This window comes from Temnothorax nylanderi, unplaced genomic scaffold, assembly GCF_030848795.1.
Source record: "Temnothorax nylanderi isolate EJ_2023f unplaced genomic scaffold, tnyl_v1.0 TNYL_tig0179_pilon, whole genome shotgun sequence".
Classification (NCBI taxonomy): Eukaryota; Metazoa; Arthropoda; class Insecta; order Hymenoptera; family Formicidae; genus Temnothorax; species Temnothorax nylanderi.
The window spans coordinates 232,282-252,851 of record NW_027249241.1 but is presented as its reverse complement, the minus strand read 5'-3'; the positions used below and the strand labels follow the sequence as shown (position 1 = coordinate 252,851).

The window sequence follows — 20,570 nt, the reverse complement described above, 5'->3', positions numbered from 1 at the left end:
ACTTAATACATAAGATACACAGATAACCATTAGAAAATATAAAAGTTCTTTTTCTAATTCTAATTCTTTAATTTCAATTTATAGACCATTTTCTTATTGCTATTTGAGTCTTGAGATTATTCAATAATCGATATACCGAGTTCAGTTTTCATCTTTATATTTCGTCTTAAATGCAATATTCTAGTGTACTACATGTTATATAACTTTTTTCAAAATTATACTGTTTTATTATCAATGGCACTCGTTTGCCACTTCCATCGACATGTCATTCGCTTGTACTGCTCCAATATATACCTGAAAATAGATATTTTATAATCTACAATCCATTTCATCTAATAAAGTTTACACGCTAAAATATTTGAATTTATTATAATTTTATTATAAAGAATATACGATATTTTTTAATATATCTAATAAAATAACGCAACAAAAATCACAAGTGTCGTCCTATGATTTTTAAATTATAATAAAAATTCATTTTAGCAGAAAAAAGGAATATTAGATTAGAACGATTTTGCTTACTTCTCAGCTGCACAATCTCCCATCCAATCGGACATATCAATCATCATATGGAACAATCGTTCTAAATATTGCTTTATGCACAGCATAATTACATCTTCCGAGTAGCATTGAAACGGTGTATAATACGTTTCGTGTAAAACCATAATATTGCTACAACTTTCAATTTCTTTACCAAATACTTGCCACACCTGGAAGAAGAAACGTATTGTTGCTAATTGCATGAAGAAACATTTGATTATTTGCACTTAATATTTATTATTATACTTTTTAGGCACATTCTAGCACAAAATAATGTATAAGTTTGCATCTTTATTTTTATTTTTTTAAATACAAATTTGCTTTTCTCACCTGCACCCATTTCCTCGATAATATATTTCGCAAAGATTCTCTATGTTTAAAGCGTTGTAAAGCATAAATAGCCTCGATGCCTTCCTCAACGTTCTTGATCTCTTCAAATATGCGATCGATCAAATTTTTCACCATGCTCTCCAATTCCATTACAAAGTTTCTAAATTTCAGCATGTTTTCTAGCCACGTAGATTTTGTAACGTCCAAAATGTCGTCGCGGATCAATTTGATTTCATCGAGACTCTCATAAAATAGGCTCTCTATTTGGCGACAATAGGCATCGTACTCGATACCTTTTGGACCGCCGATTATTCCCACTTTATTGCACCTATAGAAATGGTGTGCATTTGTCATACGTATATTATAATTGTATGATAACGTAGCCATTTCTATTTTGTAATGGTATTTTACTATATATTTATTGTTCCGAGACATGTGCATGCGAAATACTCCATTACCTTCCTTATTCTATATATATATTGCCTTTTACCTTCCAAATACTATTGAAGAATTACATATTTCAATGATATCGCAACATCTTTGCACAAACGTATCAATATAATTAAAGATGAATTCTTCATTCACATCCCAGATGCTATTCGATTGAATGAGCGCAGTTATCTTCGTGACCTGCAACGGATCTTATTTTTAAAAAATGAACGAATGATCGGATTTTACAGGAATTATAGCCAATTTCATCAATTTTCTTTTTTTTAAATTAAATTAAATTGTCTATTAAACTTGTGATTTTTTACATACAATTTATTTTACTTTAATTAATATTTGCTAACGCGGACAGTTTGTTAATTACTTGAAGCATTTTATAAAGCATTTATAAAGATTATTAAGAAACGCTGTCCTGCTTGATGGAAGCTTATTGGTAAAATTGGCCATAACACATTAAGTTCAGAACACATTAAATACTTTATTATATGTCGTTTTATATGTTTGGCAACAAGAGATGCATTTCCGAAGTATATTTATCCCATTTTCCGTATCGCCTTCTAGTATTACTTGCAAATTGATATAATTCTTACACTGATGTACTATTTGAGCGCTTATGGCTGCACAAAGTACCTCTATGTTGTTCCTAAAATAAACAAGTACACTTCTTTTGTTATCCAATTTCTTAATATGCAGATAATTTTAATTATTTTAAGACAGAGGAATCAGAGGAATCAAAGTGTTACGATTACGATCGCAAATAAAATAATTGAAGATAAAGTTTCAAATGTCTTAAATGTCCATTTCTACCAATACAGATTAACTTTTGATCTCGGTCTAACTTACTTTTTATTCTCTTCTAGTTGTAAGATTTAGAAAAAGATAAATAAATTAAACCGACATTGGTAGAAGTGGACATTAATATGTGATATCTATTAAATAAAAGTCAGAAACCGTACGACATGTTGTAAAACGGGGAGTCCGTCCAGATAAACAATATCAAAAATAGTATTTTCATCATAGGCTTTTCAATCTCGCTTGGACATTTCAGGTTGTTACAAGCTTCCGACAGAATGTTGAGATACGTTATATTGGACGCAGCTTGTTCTAATCCTTTTGTAAGCTGTAATGTTAAAAGTTGAAAGGAGTCCACGCTCGGCGAACAAACGTTCTCCAACAGATGCAATATCGATCGAATTTCCATACTCGATAACTGATGATACAAACAGCATAAATTAAAATCTGCAAAAAAAGACAACTTTGATATACTTCATGTTATTTTGAGACAATAATAAAAGTTTGAGTAAACACAAATGACAGTTAGCCACTTGCGATTAACTATATACATAAAATATAGTAATATTCGAAATTAACATCTCGCTGTCCAACGTTGCAACTCGTCGAATATGGTTCGTTCGCCTTTGCTAGATTGCGTAGACGTGCTCGCCAATACTTGTCGTATTTGTTTGATCCAATATCGTACAATTCTTTCAAATCTGCCAATCAACGCCTTTTCCGACTCCCGTAATTCCTTAGAAACATGCGGACCATTTGTTTCCGTTAAATTCAGTTTTTCGTCTCTCAATTCCATCTCTGGTATCACGATATCAGATAGATTTTCTGCCGGCACGTACAATTTGGTCAAACCCATCGGCTTGTAAACCCATTCGGTTAAGCACATCAGAAAATTGTGTAGATCGAAGAACAGATTGTTTCTGATAACTGTTCTTGTTATTAAAGAAAGAATAAATATTTTATATATAAGATCGACGTTAAAGCATCAAACCCAAGAATAGTAATTTGAAAATAAATTTGAAAATAACGCGATCTAAATTTGTATTCTGTTGTATTCTTATGATTAAAAACATCAATAATAAATATAATTACTTGCTAATTTTAGAATTCCGATTTTCACATTTTCAGATTCCGGAAGCGTTATAAATATAGCGCAATAAAAATTGTTATTTTAAAAATGCGGAATGCGGTATCGAATGATATATATTGGATTAAACATTAAAAAAAAGATACTTTCAGGCCACTCGCCACTGTCGCGCGCGACGGTCACATACATGTTCTCCATTACTTTCAACACGCACATCATTGCGTTATGGTTAATGCTGCCAAAGGTAACCGTGGCATGAAAATTGTCGACTGTAAACACGTGCCAAGGTATTCGCAAGAAATACACGAAATCTGCACTTTGGTTATCGTCTAGAATGGTCAATCGCGCCTTCAATGTATCAACTTGGAAATGTACACATAATAACGTGCAAGCTGGATTTTCGAAATATTCGCGAATTGTTGCACAACAATCCTCTTTCCAGTCCGAGTCCTCGATGGAAGGAAGAATCGTGAGATCTTTTACATATTGTACCTAAAACAGCGTGTCACAGGAATATTACTGCGAAACATTTTTGTCATGAAAAGATCTAGATCTAATGAAATTAACTCTAAAATGCTAATCTTAATTTCTCTCTCTTCAATTATAGTTGTTTATAATCATATATTTTTGAACGGCGAAAGTATTTCAGTCAAGTGTGTGTGTTATCGCAGGATTTTCATGTTAACGTGTAAATCATAACTATAATATAGAACAATTGAAAAAAACCTGTCTTTCGAACACAAAAATATCATTTAAAAAGATTAGATTTCTCAAACTAGTAAGTATCAGAATTGTGGAAAGAACTAAAATGAAAATATACACGTCGAGTTGTGTCATTACAATTGAAAGAATGAAATAATAATTAAGATACAATTACAAATAAAAAGAAAATAGAAAAGTGACATATGTGTATCTATGCGTGAATAAGTTAATTAAACTTGGAGGAATAACCGACCAATTTATCTAAATCCTGTTGATCGAAGACTGGTTTGATCGGTTCGGAAGAGAGCTCCTCTTCGGTTTCAGGACTCTCTGAAACATTTCAGAATGGAAAAGAGCGCATATGAAATATTGCACGCTTTTATTACATTGCATACATTGTATATAATATATGCGCATTAACGATTAACTGATTGATTAAATCGACCATAATATAGTTAATTCGGATATCGGAGCGAATATATCGAGAATAACGTCTGTTACTGTCTGTACACATAAAATAAGTTAAAAAAAAAGACCTTGTCGACCAAAATCTTCCTCGTCTGTATCCATGTCCAAGAATTCTCGATGAGGATCCAACGGTGACTTGTCCTGCACTTTCTTCGTTTTCTCCATCTTTCACTTCGTTTTGTTTAGTTTAGTACGTTAAAAACGATGGCGCAAACTTGAAACTCGTATATGTTTTATATAATGATAAACATTAATTAATACCTATTAAAAATAATCAGCGAAAATTTTTGACAGTAGTTGACATGTCGACTGTCGACTGTCGACTGTCGACTCGCTTACGTGAGCTGCGTGAGCACAAAACAGCAGCAGGCGGCAGGGTGACAGGAACGTCGCTAAGTAACGTTGTGCCGTATCGTATAATATCGATAAAACGGATAAAATGGTAAAATACTGTGATGAGTGAACCACTTTGACGACAAAATCGAACAAATGCGGATTGCGAAGTGGCGAAGGCGGAAATTCAAATCGTGGACGACTCAAGACTCAAAAGTCGTCTCGTATACTTTGCACTTGCAGCTTCACGTGGCTTCACAGTTTCGCACCCTCGCCTCGCCTCGCCTCGCCTCGCCTATACACCCGATATGCCGTTCCTCGGATCTGGATAACTTGTTTAAGATACGATAACTGTAACAATTTCTAAGATACGTAAATTAACGTAGCGACAACAAGAAATTTGCTCGTAATGTTCGAAAATCAAGTTACTGGGAAGGAAAGAGAAGAAAATTTTAATCTCGCGCCATACTGAGCGACAGTTGTGTGTATAGAGCAGTATAGAGAGCCTCTAGAGCTGCGTTCCAAAAATCACCTGGTGTGTAACTTAAATCTATAGTTTACGTCACGTATGTACATACACTATAGCATTTTAGTTAACTAGAGTGAATTTTGGAACGCAGTTTAGTAGAGTCCCTAGGAGAGAGAACGGGTCATGTAACCAGCCATTCCGTGATTGGCTGGCAACAAATACATATGTAGTAAGGTGGGCATTGCTAAAGTTCCTAAATCGACCAATCACAGTCGATTATTCTTCTGAAATTCAACTGCAATTGGTCAATTTCTCTTACGACTAACGATTTATGGCTTCTGCCCACAGAACGCGGAAACGCTTGCCGCGCGCGGCAAGCGTTTCCGCGTCCTGTGTGCAGAAGCCATTACGATATGCTACGATACGACACCAATATAGAACCGGAGTAAGATATGTCCGATTATGGCCCGTATTGAAAAGGTTCTCTCTGCTTTAATACATTTATAAAATATTCCAAAAACTCGATTTTTCCCTTGCTTAATAAACAGCCGTAAAATGAATGTAATACGAAGTTTAGTCATGCGTCATGCAGGTTTACGCGCAGGCAGGTGCATATTCAATAAAATTAAGCGGGCTGAAGGGTTTTTTCCATCCAAATATCTCTTTATTTAAAAATAATGACACGCAAATGAAAATAATGGAATGCAAATTGGTGCAAATGTGCATTTTTCACGAGGCTGCTCGCCACTCTCGACAACTCTCGCTCGCAAGTCGCAAGAGTCTCGAGCATTCTCGAGTTCTCTCTCAATTATTCGTTTTCGTTAGATGTTGAGGCCATCGCACACAAAATTGCATAGGTTGCATAAGCATAGCACAAGACAGCTGGACCAATGAGCATCTTATGTAAATTAATATGACGACTTTATACTGGATGCTCATTGGTTTAGCGGTCTAAGACCCGATCTACAATGGATGTTTTAAGTCGTAAGTCGTAAGAATTGGCCAATCACAGTTCATTATTCTTCGACCGCAAGGAGAATAATGGACTGTGATTGGTCAATTTTTACGACTTACGACTTACAACACCCATTGTAGATCGGGTCTTATGCTGGGTCTACAATGCGAGTCGCAAAGTCGTGAGTCGCATTGTAGACCCAGCATTATGCTACGCTTATGCTAAACTATTCATTTTGTGTGCGCGATGGCCTTTAGGGTTGTCAGTTCGCTATTCTGTGCATAGTCGCGCGTCGCGCTGTAGTCGCGCAATCGCGCAATCGCGTTTGCGAGGACTCGCGTTTTCGGGACGATAACAAATTTACGAATCAATTCGTCTCGCCGCGGTGACAAGCAGTGAGCGCAGTGACAAAGTGACATAAATGTAGAGACTTCCTGACAGCTCGCCGTAATAATGCGCGAACCGATTAAAACGGATAGTCGAGCGCAATGATGACAAACGATGCGAACCGACGTGCCGGTGGATCGAAATATGCGAGGTACGTAACGTGTATGGGCGATCAATAAATTATTCACGCGGGGAAAATATCCCATTTATTTCGAAGCTAATGTGTGTTCGCCGCTATATATACAAAATCGCCGATATCAACGTGTATCATTTTTTCTTATTTCACTCTCAATGATCCCGATGCCGACCATTCGTATATTATCGTATGTACCTATGTACGATAGGTATCGTAAGAAACTTGGCGAGGGTCGCGCGTTATTCCGTTATTAGACATTTATTGAAATTTATTACTTTTTTACATCAGAAGGTTGGAACTGTACAATTCGGTTTTCTACAACTCGCGAGCAACAAAATGATGGAGAGAATCATTTTAAGAGCAGAACCGATCCTTTCACCTTTTCCCTCCCCCTCCCCCCCTCTCTCTCTCTCTCTCTCTCCCTTTCTCGATTTTATACAACTTTATTTCTGTTATCCTTTATATACATATATAGGGTGTTTAATTATAATCATTAGAGTTAGATGTCTCATAGACACAAAGAGGTTTTATTTCAACTTGAATCCCATATCTTAAATTTAAATTTCTGTATTTTCTCATATCTTACGGTGTTTCAACGCTTTTCTTTTAAATTATTAGATTATACACGTAAATTTCTTGCAATTCTTGTCAAAAAAATGCTACGAGTACAAAATACTAAAGTAAAAAATTTTATATTTCTTTTTATAGTACGTTGCACACATACACACACATATATATGTATAGGTACGTATATACCCAGAAAAACAAATATAAAATATACCCTGTGCAATTTTTAAAGGTAGACAAGTATGAAACAGTAAATATGCCTCATGGCTGGAGGCAGGAACAACAGCGAGCAAAATGGAAATTTAGACAAAACGCACCAGTGGCAATGCCACAATAGTCTTAAATCCTCTAGAACGTTTGAACCTTCTTTGAGTAATGAATTCAAGAGACGAAAGAGTGCGGAACAACATCGCACTATTGTCAAAAATATCAGCCTATTGCAAGACAGTATTCTGAGGTAAAAAACAATGTTATATTTCCTATTTTAACAAATTTTAACACATTGATTGTGTCATAATGCAAAACATCATGTATTTAAAATTTTGAAAACGTCATGTAAATGTAGTACATTAGATCACCTGATATACATTAGTGACACGTTTAAAAAATTGTTCTATAGTATATATCGAATAATTTTTTAATATATATATATATATATATATATGTATGTGCCACTTTAATTGAATTGATCCTCTTTGCACAATTTTATCTTTTATATTTTTTGTGTCGTCGTGTAATCTCTTCAGCTGTTTTATATACGCCAGATAAAATTATCTAATTAATATATCTAAAGAGAAACGAATGCATTAGAATTTAAAAGGACAGAAGAGCCTCAAGTATTATCTTTTATTGTAGAATATTGACGGATTCCTTGCATTGTGATCTTAATATAATACATGGTTACAAAATAATACGTATAAACGAGTGTATTGTTAGAGCAAGATCGCCACGCTTGTACCAAGTTCTCAAGCCTTATTTCGTTTACACTAACAAAACGATCCATTGCATTCTTGATAAAGCCGGACTTTTCCATCAGATTGAAGGTTTTGTAAGGTATTACTATACTGTATTAATTACTTACTGTATATAGAAAGAGTATAATTTTTTTTAGAAGAGATATCTCCACTAATCACCATTTGTTTGCATGTGTTTTTCCTAACAGCTTTGCATTTGTTACAAGTGTGATACGATTCAAATACAATTCCTTGCATGCTTTTTTCTTCTAGATAAATTATATTCTCATTTATTTTTTTTTTATTTTTTTTTACACAAAATTGTACATTTTTATGTAGGAGAATTTAGACGCCAAAATTTTTGGTTGTTTTCTATTTGCAAAGACAAAAATAGAATTATTTTTTCTCAGTATTTTCATTAACATTTTATGAGATTCGCCAGATATATGGATATTTATTTCGAGTAGAACAAGAATAAGTGTATAGCACATTATCATCATATTTCCTATTTAGAAAAAAGGGAATGTTCACTTGCGACGAGTCTTGTGTCTTGGAAGATTTTATGCGTGTGGTTATAATTTAATTGTAAATATCGGATGTATATTTGTCATGCATGTAACCTATACCTATACCTCTGCTTAACTCATTAAGGGCCGGTTGTTCCAACCTGTTGGTAAACTAACTAATAGTTAAATCATATATGTGTTTTTCCTTTAAATAAAACAAGGATAGACATATGATTTAACTATTAGTTAGTTTATCAATAAATTGGAACAACCAGCCCTGAGCATGCTAAACTCTATCTCTGTGGTATTAATCAGAGTTCAATATCTATCAATCGAATTTCTTTTTGTAATTATATCAAAGTACGCACATTATTATATATTTGTTTAGCTCGTGTTGTCCGCTATTAATATTACATATTTGTTTATGAATTACAGGCTTCTCTACAGTAATCTGGACTTTACTCGAGAAGAGCAGTTGTTGGTGAAAATAATTTTGAATACAAATTACAAGTGTCAGTCTTTAAATGAATTTGATACCGATATATCTCGTATTGACAACAGGTTAGATTTGTTAATAAATAACTGATTTACGATACGTTTTAGCCTAGATTCTTGATTTTAGAGGCTGATAATAATATAGTTTTCAACTAATTAGAATCTCTTCCGCGTTTCCTCGTTAGGCTACTTACTTAACAAATACTGTAATTCTTCTATCGCATCTTTCATAGATTCGTATTATTCGCAGGATATACGAGAAATGTCCAACGTTGAACTGTGACGCGCATCTGCAGGACGTAAAGGATTATGTTATAGCGAATGCGAGCCCTGCTGCATCAGAAATGGCTGATTCTGGTTTGGAGACAGGTTCGATAAGTCCACACGATAATACGACATCAGAGAATTCGAGCACGGACTTGGAGGTGCAAGCGGCAGAGTACATTTCCGCTAATGATGATGATTCGGATCGGATACGTGCCGAGCGAGTTCGCGACAAGTGCGGTCGCAAGACATTTTTGTTGTACGATGAACCCTGCGAGTCACTCAACGATGGCAATTATCGTGAAAAGAGCGCGATCCAATCTGTATCGAATGATCGTAGCGTAACGCACTCCTCGTCCCTGGAAGCGGAACATCAGCTCGCGGACACGTCAAACAACGTTCAGGAGGCGAGACTGAATGCCGAAGAGATCTTCCAGTACGAGAGTCGGATGTTAAATGAGCCATTCTACGAATCGGATTGCGGCAGCGATGAAAACGAATCTTTCGAATTTATCGAGCCCATCCCTTCGGCGAGTGATGACCACGAAGATACTACCGCAAACTGTAAATTGGAGTGGAAAGCACAGTCCGATGCCGAAGAATCGGAAAGCGTAACAGCTGAAACGAGCCGAGAATACGATCATTCTCGTTTTACTAACGCGACTAGTCGTAACAATTCCTCCACGAGCGGTTATTACTTCATCGATGCGTCTACCTTGAATGACGAGGTGGACATTGTCTCTACGAATGTAACGAGGAATCAGTACGGCAATGATAGTACATCGCCGTCGTGTCTGACGTTTTCCTCAAATTACTCGGATACAGATTGCACGGACGCGAACAAATCGAATAATGCCGTGGAAGAACAATCGTACAAGTATACGCCACTTAAGACGTTGCCTTTGCAAACGGGCCATGAGCGAGTGGCAGAATTTCAACGAGAACTGAAACTCACCGAATATTTGCAGCCACTTTCAGAATCGCGTAAAACAAAACGAGTAGATTCTGCATTGGAGGAAAAGATAGAGGCGAGTAAGCCGACGGAGAAGGAGTCGTTGGCCGTAGAGATCAAAGAGGCGGACAGTGGGGAGAGCGCGCATCCTTCCCCGTGTCCTGACAACAACACCAAGTTAAATAACCGAGATGAGAAAGCGGAAACGTCGAGCAATATCGAGGCAACGAGGAGCAAAAACGAGAAAGACGCGAATGCAACTGAGGACAGACGACCATCGCTCATCAGAGGAAACACGTTCGAGCTTGACTCTAACGACGAGAAATTATCCGTTTTGAGACAAGAGTACGAGCGCAGGCAAGGTAGCCTCATTTTTCAAAGCGCCATTCCACAATATTCCGGACATCGTGTAGACGGAGACTCCATTTGTCACGTACCTCCCGATTCTGTAGTTCCGATTCCTCCGATTACCGAACCGTCGATCACGTTCACCCCCGATATGCAGATCGCCGTTAATACTCAGCATTCGGTGTCGTATTTATTGGACGGTCAACGTGGACAACAATACGAGATTAATCAAACGCAAACGCAAACAAATTACTTACAGTCCGGTCTCAGCAAGTCTTGCGCGGTTTATCCGGTTATCAAAAGTGCCAGCGACAAATCTATCGTAGATCATGGCGTGGACTCGGACGATGCGTCGAATCATTGCTGTAGTAGCTTGCCGGTTACCTTAGACTCTATTTTGGAGAAAGGTAACCGAACGGAGCCTGTAAAGAGAAGTAAACGAGATGAAGCCACCCCGATTATTTCTGGTGGTGTTAGCACCTCGGATTACTCAAAACCTTCGGACAGTCCCACAGTGCGACGCAAAACGGAATCCACACCGATCGTATCGGGTGGCTCGGTGATTATGAACAAGCCTGAAGTCAAAGTCAAGTCCTCCAGAATGTCTTCCTCCATGACTGCCTGGGTGGTCGACATGAGTGACTGTAATAAGGAGGAGCCGAAATCTCGAAACAATTCGCGGAGCATGTCGCAAAGCTTTTCCACTTCCGAAAGCATCAGAAAATCCACGCAAAAGTCGGGCAATCATGAAAAACACGGTAGTTTAGGCTTCTTTGTCAATCTGAAGGATGTGAACGATGATGTTGAACCGATTAAACGTGATCGTTCACTCGAGAGGAAGGAACGCGACAGTAACGGTAAGCCTTATTGTGAATTTTACGTAGATATCTCTGACAAGAATAATAGTGGTAAAGTCAAGTCATCCGAGAGGCAAGATACAGGCACGAGAAGCGATATTTCTAACGAACGCGAAGGTGAGAAGAAGAACATCTTCTCAATGTTTATCGATCTAAATGATAGGCGTGAGACCGGTGGAGACGCGGTGGTAGTGGCTCCGACGCATAGGCGAAGCTTCTCGACGGTACCTAATAAATTAACAGATATTAAGACGGATGATAGTAGCTCCAGAGATAACAGTAGCGCCACGGGAGATAATCAGTTGCCGCCGCAAGAACAAAAGAAGGAAAAAACAAAACCTAGCGTCTTTATGTTTATAGAATCCGATTCTCCTGTGGTGAGAAGACGGACGCTATCTACTTCACGACCAACGTTCAAGCGGCACTCGTGGAATGTAGACAAGACACAATCGACGAGTAGCAGTAACGCCAGTAACGGCTGCGTCGCAAAAGAGCTTATGTTTAGAAGAGAACACAAACGTGCGCACAGCGTGTCGATGGACAGTCGCGGCATTACTAAACAATTCCAAGCGAAGACGAGCTCGTCCAGTCACTCGTTGAGCGACGCGGCTAAGGCGGATTCTTACAATCATAAAAATTTCAAGACACTACAAGAGCGTGAGAATAACTCCAACAATATGGACACATCGTCCGAGGATGTATTCGAGTTTGACGTAAAGGACACTCCACCAAACTCTCACGTGGAGATCGAAAATGAACAACTGCGCGTCAGCGTGAATCACTGCGAATACAAAGGAATAGTTGCCGATCAATTGGAGAATTTGGAAACTAACGAGACGAAAGCAGCGTACGAGGATGAGTTCTCGGAGACTTCCGCTTGGGAAAAGACATGTACAGAGAGCACAGAAGGTCACACTCGCAAAAGTGAAACGTTTGATATCAGTAGTGGCAGCGGACCTTCCCCAGATAGCGACAACCACTATTACGAATTGACTGATGTGTTGAATTCGAGTGTTAACGATAGATCACAGCAACTAATTGCTGCGGGAAACAGTAGTAAGATATCGGAAACTCGCAAGTCGTTGAGTGAAACTATAAAGAAGATCGAATGCGAATTGAAGGAGCCGGAATATAATGGCGCAGATCAAACGTACGATTGTCGTTTTTCGAAGAAAACCGGAAAAGTGCCTGGTCGTAATTTAAAGAATTTGCATTCAGATTTTCATAAGACGAGTACTTCCAGTTTTGTACGTCTGTCGGATTTGGATAAAACGCCGACGGCTAATCACGCGTCGGACGTGTTGACGGTGAAGGATGACAGAAGCACGTATCGGATGAGCACTAGTATCCCGGAAACATCGTGGATAGAGAGCAAGCTGGCAGTGACGAGGAATAACGGCCCAGTTAAACCGGTCTCTAGGAAACTCGCTTCTGTTATGAGCACGTCGCTTCCATCCAAACAGAAGTCTCCGTTGGAGGATTTGACCGGTGATTGCGAAGCGGAAGGGATTATCTCCGAATCTGATCTCAGCAGCATGCAAAGTAGTATGGGACGTTCCGGAGCGGGTATGTACCGTTTGGAATTTGTAAACTTAAATCGATGTAAACAATAGTATAGTAACAATTATTATACTTTCATACATATTATTTTCATCTTTATGTTATTACGATAAAACTATATAATGACAAAATCGTACAACATTGGATAGGCTTCGACTATATCGATATAAAATCGATAAAATAACGTTTTCGTGAAAAAAATTGTTAATTACAGAAGGCAGCACGGAAGAAACTGAAACGTCAAGCATAGCTGGGGCAAAGCCATACAATAGACTGGGTGAGGATTTATTAAGGATGTTCTTGGAAGAAATCAATCCTGACATTACAATAGATGTAGCTGGCCGGCATATAAGAGCACATAAATGCATATTAAGTTCTCGTTGCCAATATTTTGCCGCAATTTTGAGCGGCGGATGGATTGAAAGTGCAGGCAATGTTATTTCTCTACAAGGGTATGCATAAAACATAAATATATAGCATGTCTTAGAAAGAGTTGTATAATTTGCGATGAGAGAGAGAGAGAGAGAGAGAGAGATTTGTTATCTCTATACTTGGTAGTCGACATATTTGATACTTAAAATATATGCTCTTTTATATGCCATTTTACATAGTTATTATTGGATATATTTACACGAATGCATATTTATATACTTTTATATGAATACTTTTAACATCACGAATTTGTTAATATTTCTGTTTTAGGTATTCTTATAATGCAGTTCATTTTGCATTATGTCATATCTACAGTGGAGAAAGTAATATACCAGATTCTATAAGTGTCGTTGAATTAGCGACGTTAGCAGATATGTTGTGTTTGGAAGGTCTTAAAGAAGTTATAGGATACACGCTTAAGCTTAAATATTGCCACCTGTTTCATAAGGTAGATATATAAATTTTAAAAATGTATTTCTATCTCAATTTTCTAACAAAGAAATTAATAACAATATTAGTAGTGCGTAGCGTATATAAGATATGCAGTTGACTGTGACCGGTAACTTTTGTTAATCCACTTAACATTCAAAGCGAACGTGTTAGTACAATAACCATGTAAATTTCAATTTTTTTTTGCATCGCAGGATTAGGAATCCTAAATTTATGTCACATCTAATTTCATTGGTCCATTTAATGTTGAATATATAATCTTTTATATGTCTTTTCAAATTGATATATTTTCTCAGAAATTTGTTATTTTTTAGCCTTGCCAAATATGTGCCGTTGGAGTGTTGGAATGTATGCCGTTGGCGGCAGCGTATGGTCTGGATGAGGTATATCGAAAATCACTTAGATGGATTACGAAGCACTTTGTACGAATATGGCCATGCAAAGCATTTGCGACTCTTCCGAGAGAACTTATGGAAAAATGTTATCATCAGCACATAGTGCACATGGTACGCACATAAAGAAGTTGATCGTATTAATCATAATGTAGATATGTATGAATGTAGATATGTGTTGAATATTTCGTTCAATAAGAAATTGTTAATGTTTTTATCGTGACAACGCTGTGATTTTGAAATTATAAAAGTTTCAGTACACACAGATAAATAAATTTTGTAATGTCTTATTGATTGTATATCTTTTTTCTTCCTGTAATTACAGTCTACCGACAACGTGCTACAAACTATGATGGATTGCGATAAACTGTTGGCAACCTTACCGAACGTACGATGGGCAGAGCCGGTATTTCGGATGGTATCGAATCTGTTAGAGACGTCAATAAAATTCTTGTCGGAAAATTTCGCAAGTGTCTTGGGAAACGATAATTTTCAATCGCTTGGCCGCGAGCTAACATGGAACATCAGCCGTTTGGAAGATCATTTTCTAGCAGCCGTCGAACAATTGCTACCCGAACAAGCGTGCAAAAGTTATTCGAAATTGAATAAAATGCTAGTCACATCGCAGACGGATGATTTTCAAGGTAAAATCAAGTGGGGACCACTGTTTATCGATTTCCTCCACAAGCTTCAAGGCTGTGTGGAAAAGTGCTTGGTGCGTGATGCCGCACGTGCTGCGAGAACCACCGCATGGTTGAAAATGGATCTAGAACTTCGCAGGAGAATACAGGAGCTAGCTTGTCTCGTAATCTTGCCTCACGAGACCTCGAAACATCTATCTAGACATTCGAACTTTCTAAAGGCAAGTATATTATCTTCTTTAAAATCCACATTATCTTTTCTAATAAAGTAATTCTATAAAATCATTAAAGGAATCTCGTGCGCCGCCAAATCGTTCGACGATAAGCCGCAGCTTAGATTTAAAACGTGTAAAAATGGCGATTTCGGAGCACAACGACAAAACTTTAAAGCAGATACCATCATCCAAGCCAACCAAGAAAGTTTTATGTAAGCCAAAAACAGATCCGCTCGAGCGTAAAATGCAGGAAGATAAACAAATTACTTCTGAAACCGCTAGACCAAAATCGTGGCCTAATAAGATAGAGGTACGTTTGTGACTTTTGAAACTTTTAAGAATATTTAAAACCATAATCTTTTACCGCAGCTTTACATATGAATTACTTATATGTACCGAGAAGAATCATCATTTATCAAAATTTAACATAATTAAAACTTTATAATTAAAACTCAAATCAAAATCGAAAAAGACTATCAGTGCCTCAAAATTTTTACTACAAAATAATCCCAATTAATTAAGTTATCATTAAAATTATGATAAAGTTGTCAATATAAATTTGTAGGTAAAATCAAGATATTTGGAACCAAGAAACAAACCTGTTCCAAAGGAAAACGTGCCTATGCATCACGACAAAATCGTACAACAACGGCGCAAAATTATGATTTCCTCGTCTGATTCGTCACGTACTTCGAGCCCGGCGATGAAACGTGCGACGGATAAAAAACCACTGTCCAAGATGAAGCTACCAGTTAGGAAAGATGTAAAAGCTCTCTCGTCAGACAGCTTAACGGAGGCGAACGCGGGTCGAACTGGTAACAAAAAGGATTTGATCAGCAAAAGTTGCGCTATTACAAGACCCGAGTCACCTTCTTTTAAACAGAAAAGTACCGAAATAGGTTTATCGGTCGATTCTTTGGAGACCAAGAGTAAACCGGTCACCGTCAAAAAGAAAGTCAACAAGATGGATACATCCATGTCTACCGATAGTCTTATGACGGAGGTAACGACGACTCCAAAATCTAATGTGTCCAATAAATTGTCGCCTACTTTAATAAAAGCGAACAAAACGCAAACTTATGACAGGTGAGATGGAATTTAATATATTGATCTTATATTAACTACTGTGATTTCATTTCGAATTATATTTGATTTTGTTTATTCCTACATTAGTAATCAGATTTGTTAATCCGTAAACGTTAGGATGAAAAAGAGCTCACCACCAACACAGCAGAGGAGCCCATTAACGATCACTAAGAGGCCTCTGAGATCATTGGAAAGTTCTACCGCCGCCAGTCGCAGTAGAGCCGCTGCTATCAGTAGCACGTATCATGGTTCACCGAGTTTACGCAGAAACTTATTAGATGCTGCAAGGACGCCGGACGTCCCCAGTAAACCGGTGAATACAGTGGCTCCTTTCAGGACGCGACAAGTCATGCAGACAAACGTTCCTCTCAACACGAGGAGAGAAAGGAAGGAAACTCAAAATTCGCAGAGCTCTGATAGCCCTAGCAAGAAATCTTCCCCAAAGTCTAACATTAGCGGTAAGATGGGAGGCAGCAAGTCAGTGATCGCCGGCAAGAAAATTGTCAGTAATAAAGCTGACGACAAGATTAAAAAGTGCCATAATCAGGAGGCGCAAAGGCAACCCACAGTAGGTTCGAGATCTGGCACGTTCCTCAAAGATGAACCTACGATACTTAAGAAAGTGGACATTAAATCATCACAAATTAATACTTAATGTTACTAATGGCTGGATAATTATATCGATAGGATATGCATTGTCGATACGATATTAGTTGCTGTCTATTAATGATACTACACTTTTATCAGCAAGTAAAGATTTTTTCATCATGGATCGCTTATAATCATATCATAATAGTAGAGATTCTAAGATATTGATATCTTTAAAATCATCTCGCATCATCTCCATACATGTTATATTTATACATGAGAGCTTCATAATTCATAAATATAGATTTTTTTTATGGAAGCATATCTAAGATTATTATCGTTACTTTAACGCTCGTGATTATATCATCATAAATGTTTTACAATTTGTATATATTAATGTACTTCATACATATTTCCATTTGCCCTATATATTTAATAAAAAGAATCGTCGACAATGCATTAGGTACGCGTAATAAATCGTGATTAATGGAGGGCTGTCGCTAGTAACTGCGAACGTGATAATTCCAACAGAGGAATCGTATTATATGTAAGATAGCGAAATGTAATTTTAATTTAAGGGAGGTTGGGATTATCGTAAAAAGAAATACATTTGAGCTGCATTTATTAATTAAATAGAAAATATGCTACGATTATCTTATGACGCTAGAGGCGATTATTTAAAAAAACATTCTTCAAATTTTATGTAAACAATTTTTCATATTTTCTGCTTTTCTAACAACACGATAATGCAGGTCGTACAATCTCAGTCTGAGAAATCAAATATACAAATTATCCTCGAAAAAAGTTTCTGTATATATATATATATATATATATATATATATATATATATGTACATGTATCTATATGTATACATAATGTATAGTCACACAAATGAAAAGATTATATACACTATGTCTTACAAAATTTTTTCGAGGAAAACTTTATCCGAAAACAGAAATTTGTAACTGAGCTGCATTTTTCTTGGATTACCATGTATTGCACAATTAAAGTAAGTGAAGATTTCACACACGCGCGCGCGCATACTAGCTGCAACAGCAGCAGATAGAAAGATTATTGACGGCATGTACTTAAATATGAACAAAATCTTGATTACATGTATACATTAATGTCTCGTAGTGCTGCGTACGCAGCATCTCATAATCCATAGATAAAAAACGTGGTCAGCGACAGAATTATGTTTAGATAGCTCTTCCATTCTACCACGTAAATATGCCATATCAGTTCGAATTACTTTTTAGTAACCGAACGATTTTATTAGACGCTGTTTAATTATTACTAATTGAGGTTGCCATTGTATGAACACTAATTTCAAATGCAAGCAAGAAAATTGTACCTTCTTTGCTTGCAATTTTTTATCGATGAATTGATATATTTATTTGTTAAATTTCTATCTATTTTGCAATGTACATTTTTATGCAGTATTTTTATGCAATATTTGTATCTAGTCATTTGTATATTTTAAAGATTTCCTTTTTTGTCTAATGTTAATAAATACGTCGATATCAGATTTAAATGTTTATTATTATGTTCTTGTGAAAAAGAAAAAATTATTTTTATGAAACGTACTATCGTGAAGAGAAAGGTTGCAACATTTTTTTCGATTTTCCAGAATCATAAAAATTTATAAGATGAAGATTTTTGCGCATTTCTGAAATTTATTGAAAGTGTTGCAGCCTTTTTGTTCACGCGTGACAATATGTAAGTAAATAAATTTATTTTAGCTGGATGTAAGACAGTAAATTAATGTACATAATTACAATTGGTTCTCGATAGAAAATCAATTAAACGTCCAATAATGTCCCTCTTGGTCTTGCTCGTTTCGATTCTGTTTCAGTGGATGGTATAGTTTTTCGTTTATTCATGCCTTTTCTCTCCAACTGCTTTTCTATGATACGTGCATTGTTCGCGTACGAGTCAGCGACTTCTCTCTGAAATTACAAATTATTTTTTAAATAAAAACCGTTTTATTATTAAAGGAAAACAAAAGATATAGATTTAATTAAAAGATGCATTGTAAAGTAAAATACTAGGTAAATGAATGAATATTTTATATTCAAAGTAACTGTGATTAGACTAGAAATCTTAATATTTAATTTTTAATATGTATCTTGCCACAGCTACCACACTTAAATTTTCCCTGACTTTTCTGAATATCTTATCATAAATTAAAAAATTGCTCGCTACGTATAACACTATGCGATTGACGTACAGCTTCAATTTCATCCTCTTCTTCATCAATTGTGGATACTGTAACTGAGCTGAATTTGCCCATATTTTTAGTGTGCTTGGTAACCATTATTTTTTTAGGTTTCTCAATCGCTACTTGATTATAAATATCTGTCATAGGGCCCTCCCCAGAACTTTTGATTACCGAATCTTTTACTACAAATACTACATTTGCTCCTGGATCATGCTTATAATACAGCAATAAACCACATCTGTGGAATAGATAAATTTACATTAATATATACATATTAAATACACTCTTTTTTTTTTCAAGATGTTTTTCCAATATTTTGATATCACAAAATTATTAATGTAGGTATATCAAAATAATTAATAAAAGCTACGAATACATTTTTGGTACAATAATAAAAGTATAAAGTATGAACAAAAGTAAATTCGTACTTTTTACACTTTTGTCTATATTGTTTTTCGATTCCCTCTGGACGCTTGAGAAATACAATCTCGTCCCGCTCCGATGTCATTTTATGAGCATGCTTACTGCCATCGATTACCCTTGCTCCATCTCTTTTTCTTAGTGGTAATTTTTCAATGGCACAATCTACAAATAAATGCAAGACACAATATTTACAAAAATTAAAATGTTTTATTATTCTCTCTCTCTCTCTCTCTCTTGCCCCCTCCCCCCATCCTTCTCTTTCTTTCTTAAGATTAATGAGTTGTTGTTGGTTACAAATACCAATATCGATCACAAGTATCGTATGCACGCCTGAAAATAATCTTTTCGCAAGGTATTTTCTACAGCATTCGATCAGATCATAGTCAAAAATTAAATTTGGCTTTTTACTATTTTAGAAACTGACAAATATAATACTAACCTAAAATTAGTGTCATCTGGCCACATATACAATAATAAATGTGCAATGGTTTCTCCTCGCTGTATTCTTCCTGATCTTTCGTATCGGAGCATATAATGCTCCTCGATACTACTTTTGGCATAATGTATCCAATTGTTTATCTTATTATTCAAGTTTACACACACGCATACGCTTTGATCATTTATATCTGAGACTGATAGCGAATTCGGGCGCATTCACTGGTGCACACTGAGTGCGCACTAAGGCTTGTTCTTAATCAATTGATATATTTACAGATCATCTTAAATACTTCTTAGTCTATAAAATGATTTGTATAGCATCCATATAGATATTACAGATTGTTTTTTTGGCTAAAAAGTTTTTAAATGTGTATTTAAGCAACTTTAAATATAAGAATAGATTATATATAAACAAGCCTTAGTGCGCATGGTGCGCACTCAGTGTGCACTAGTGCAAGCGCCCGAATTCGCTATTAATTTACGGCGTCATAAGGGGTTTGTTCTTTGTAGTTGAACTGGCTCAATTGGCTGCACTG

At 36.3% G+C, this 20,570-nt stretch overlaps 3 protein-coding genes across 6 annotated transcripts; 1 reads left to right on the top strand and 2 right to left on the bottom strand.

Annotated features, from left to right (window-relative positions):
- Positions 1–140: 140 nt before the first annotated feature.
- Positions 141–5,072, bottom strand: LOC139778313 (uncharacterized). Its single transcript, XM_071716189.1, has 10 exons — positions 4,435–5,072; positions 4,152–4,228; positions 3,343–3,688; positions 2,689–3,036; positions 2,274–2,556; positions 1,795–1,960; positions 1,361–1,500; positions 871–1,198; positions 523–710; positions 141–294 (listed from the first exon to the last, which is right to left on the bottom strand). The coding sequence occupies exons 1-10, from the start codon at positions 4,529–4,531 to the stop codon at positions 216–218; spliced, it is 2,052 nt and encodes a 683-aa protein (XP_071572290.1). The 5' UTR covers positions 4,532–5,072; the 3' UTR covers positions 141–215.
- Positions 5,073–6,398: 1,326 nt separating this feature from the next.
- Positions 6,399–18,480, top strand: LOC139778330 (uncharacterized). Of its 4 annotated transcripts, XM_071716222.1 has the most exons (13): positions 6,400–6,661; positions 7,446–7,670; positions 8,069–8,266; positions 9,108–9,233; positions 9,418–11,588; positions 11,949–13,154; positions 13,363–13,600; positions 13,851–14,028; positions 14,345–14,536; positions 14,748–15,284; positions 15,355–15,588; positions 15,844–16,364; positions 16,482–18,480. In XM_071716222.1, exons 2-13 carry the CDS (start codon positions 7,477–7,479, stop codon positions 17,017–17,019), a joined length of 6,333 nt encoding a protein of 2,110 aa, XP_071572323.1. In that variant the 5' UTR covers positions 6,400–6,661; positions 7,446–7,476; the 3' UTR covers positions 17,020–18,480. The 4 variants fall into 4 exon arrangements, with proteins under 4 accessions (XP_071572321.1, XP_071572320.1, XP_071572323.1 ...); XM_071716220.1 differs by having other exon boundaries at positions 6,399–6,661; positions 7,450–7,670; positions 9,418–13,154; XM_071716219.1 differs by having other exon boundaries at positions 6,399–6,661; positions 9,418–13,154.
- Positions 18,481–18,670: 190 nt separating this feature from the next.
- LOC139778334 (STING ER exit protein) lies at positions 18,671–20,475 on the bottom strand. The gene is made up of 4 exons (XM_071716232.1): positions 20,036–20,475; positions 19,602–19,758; positions 19,183–19,411; positions 18,671–18,901 (listed from the first exon to the last, which is right to left on the bottom strand). Exons 1-4 carry the CDS (start codon positions 20,154–20,156, stop codon positions 18,755–18,757), a joined length of 654 nt encoding a protein of 217 aa, XP_071572333.1. The 5' UTR covers positions 20,157–20,475; the 3' UTR covers positions 18,671–18,754.
- Positions 20,476–20,570: the final 95 nt, after the last annotated feature.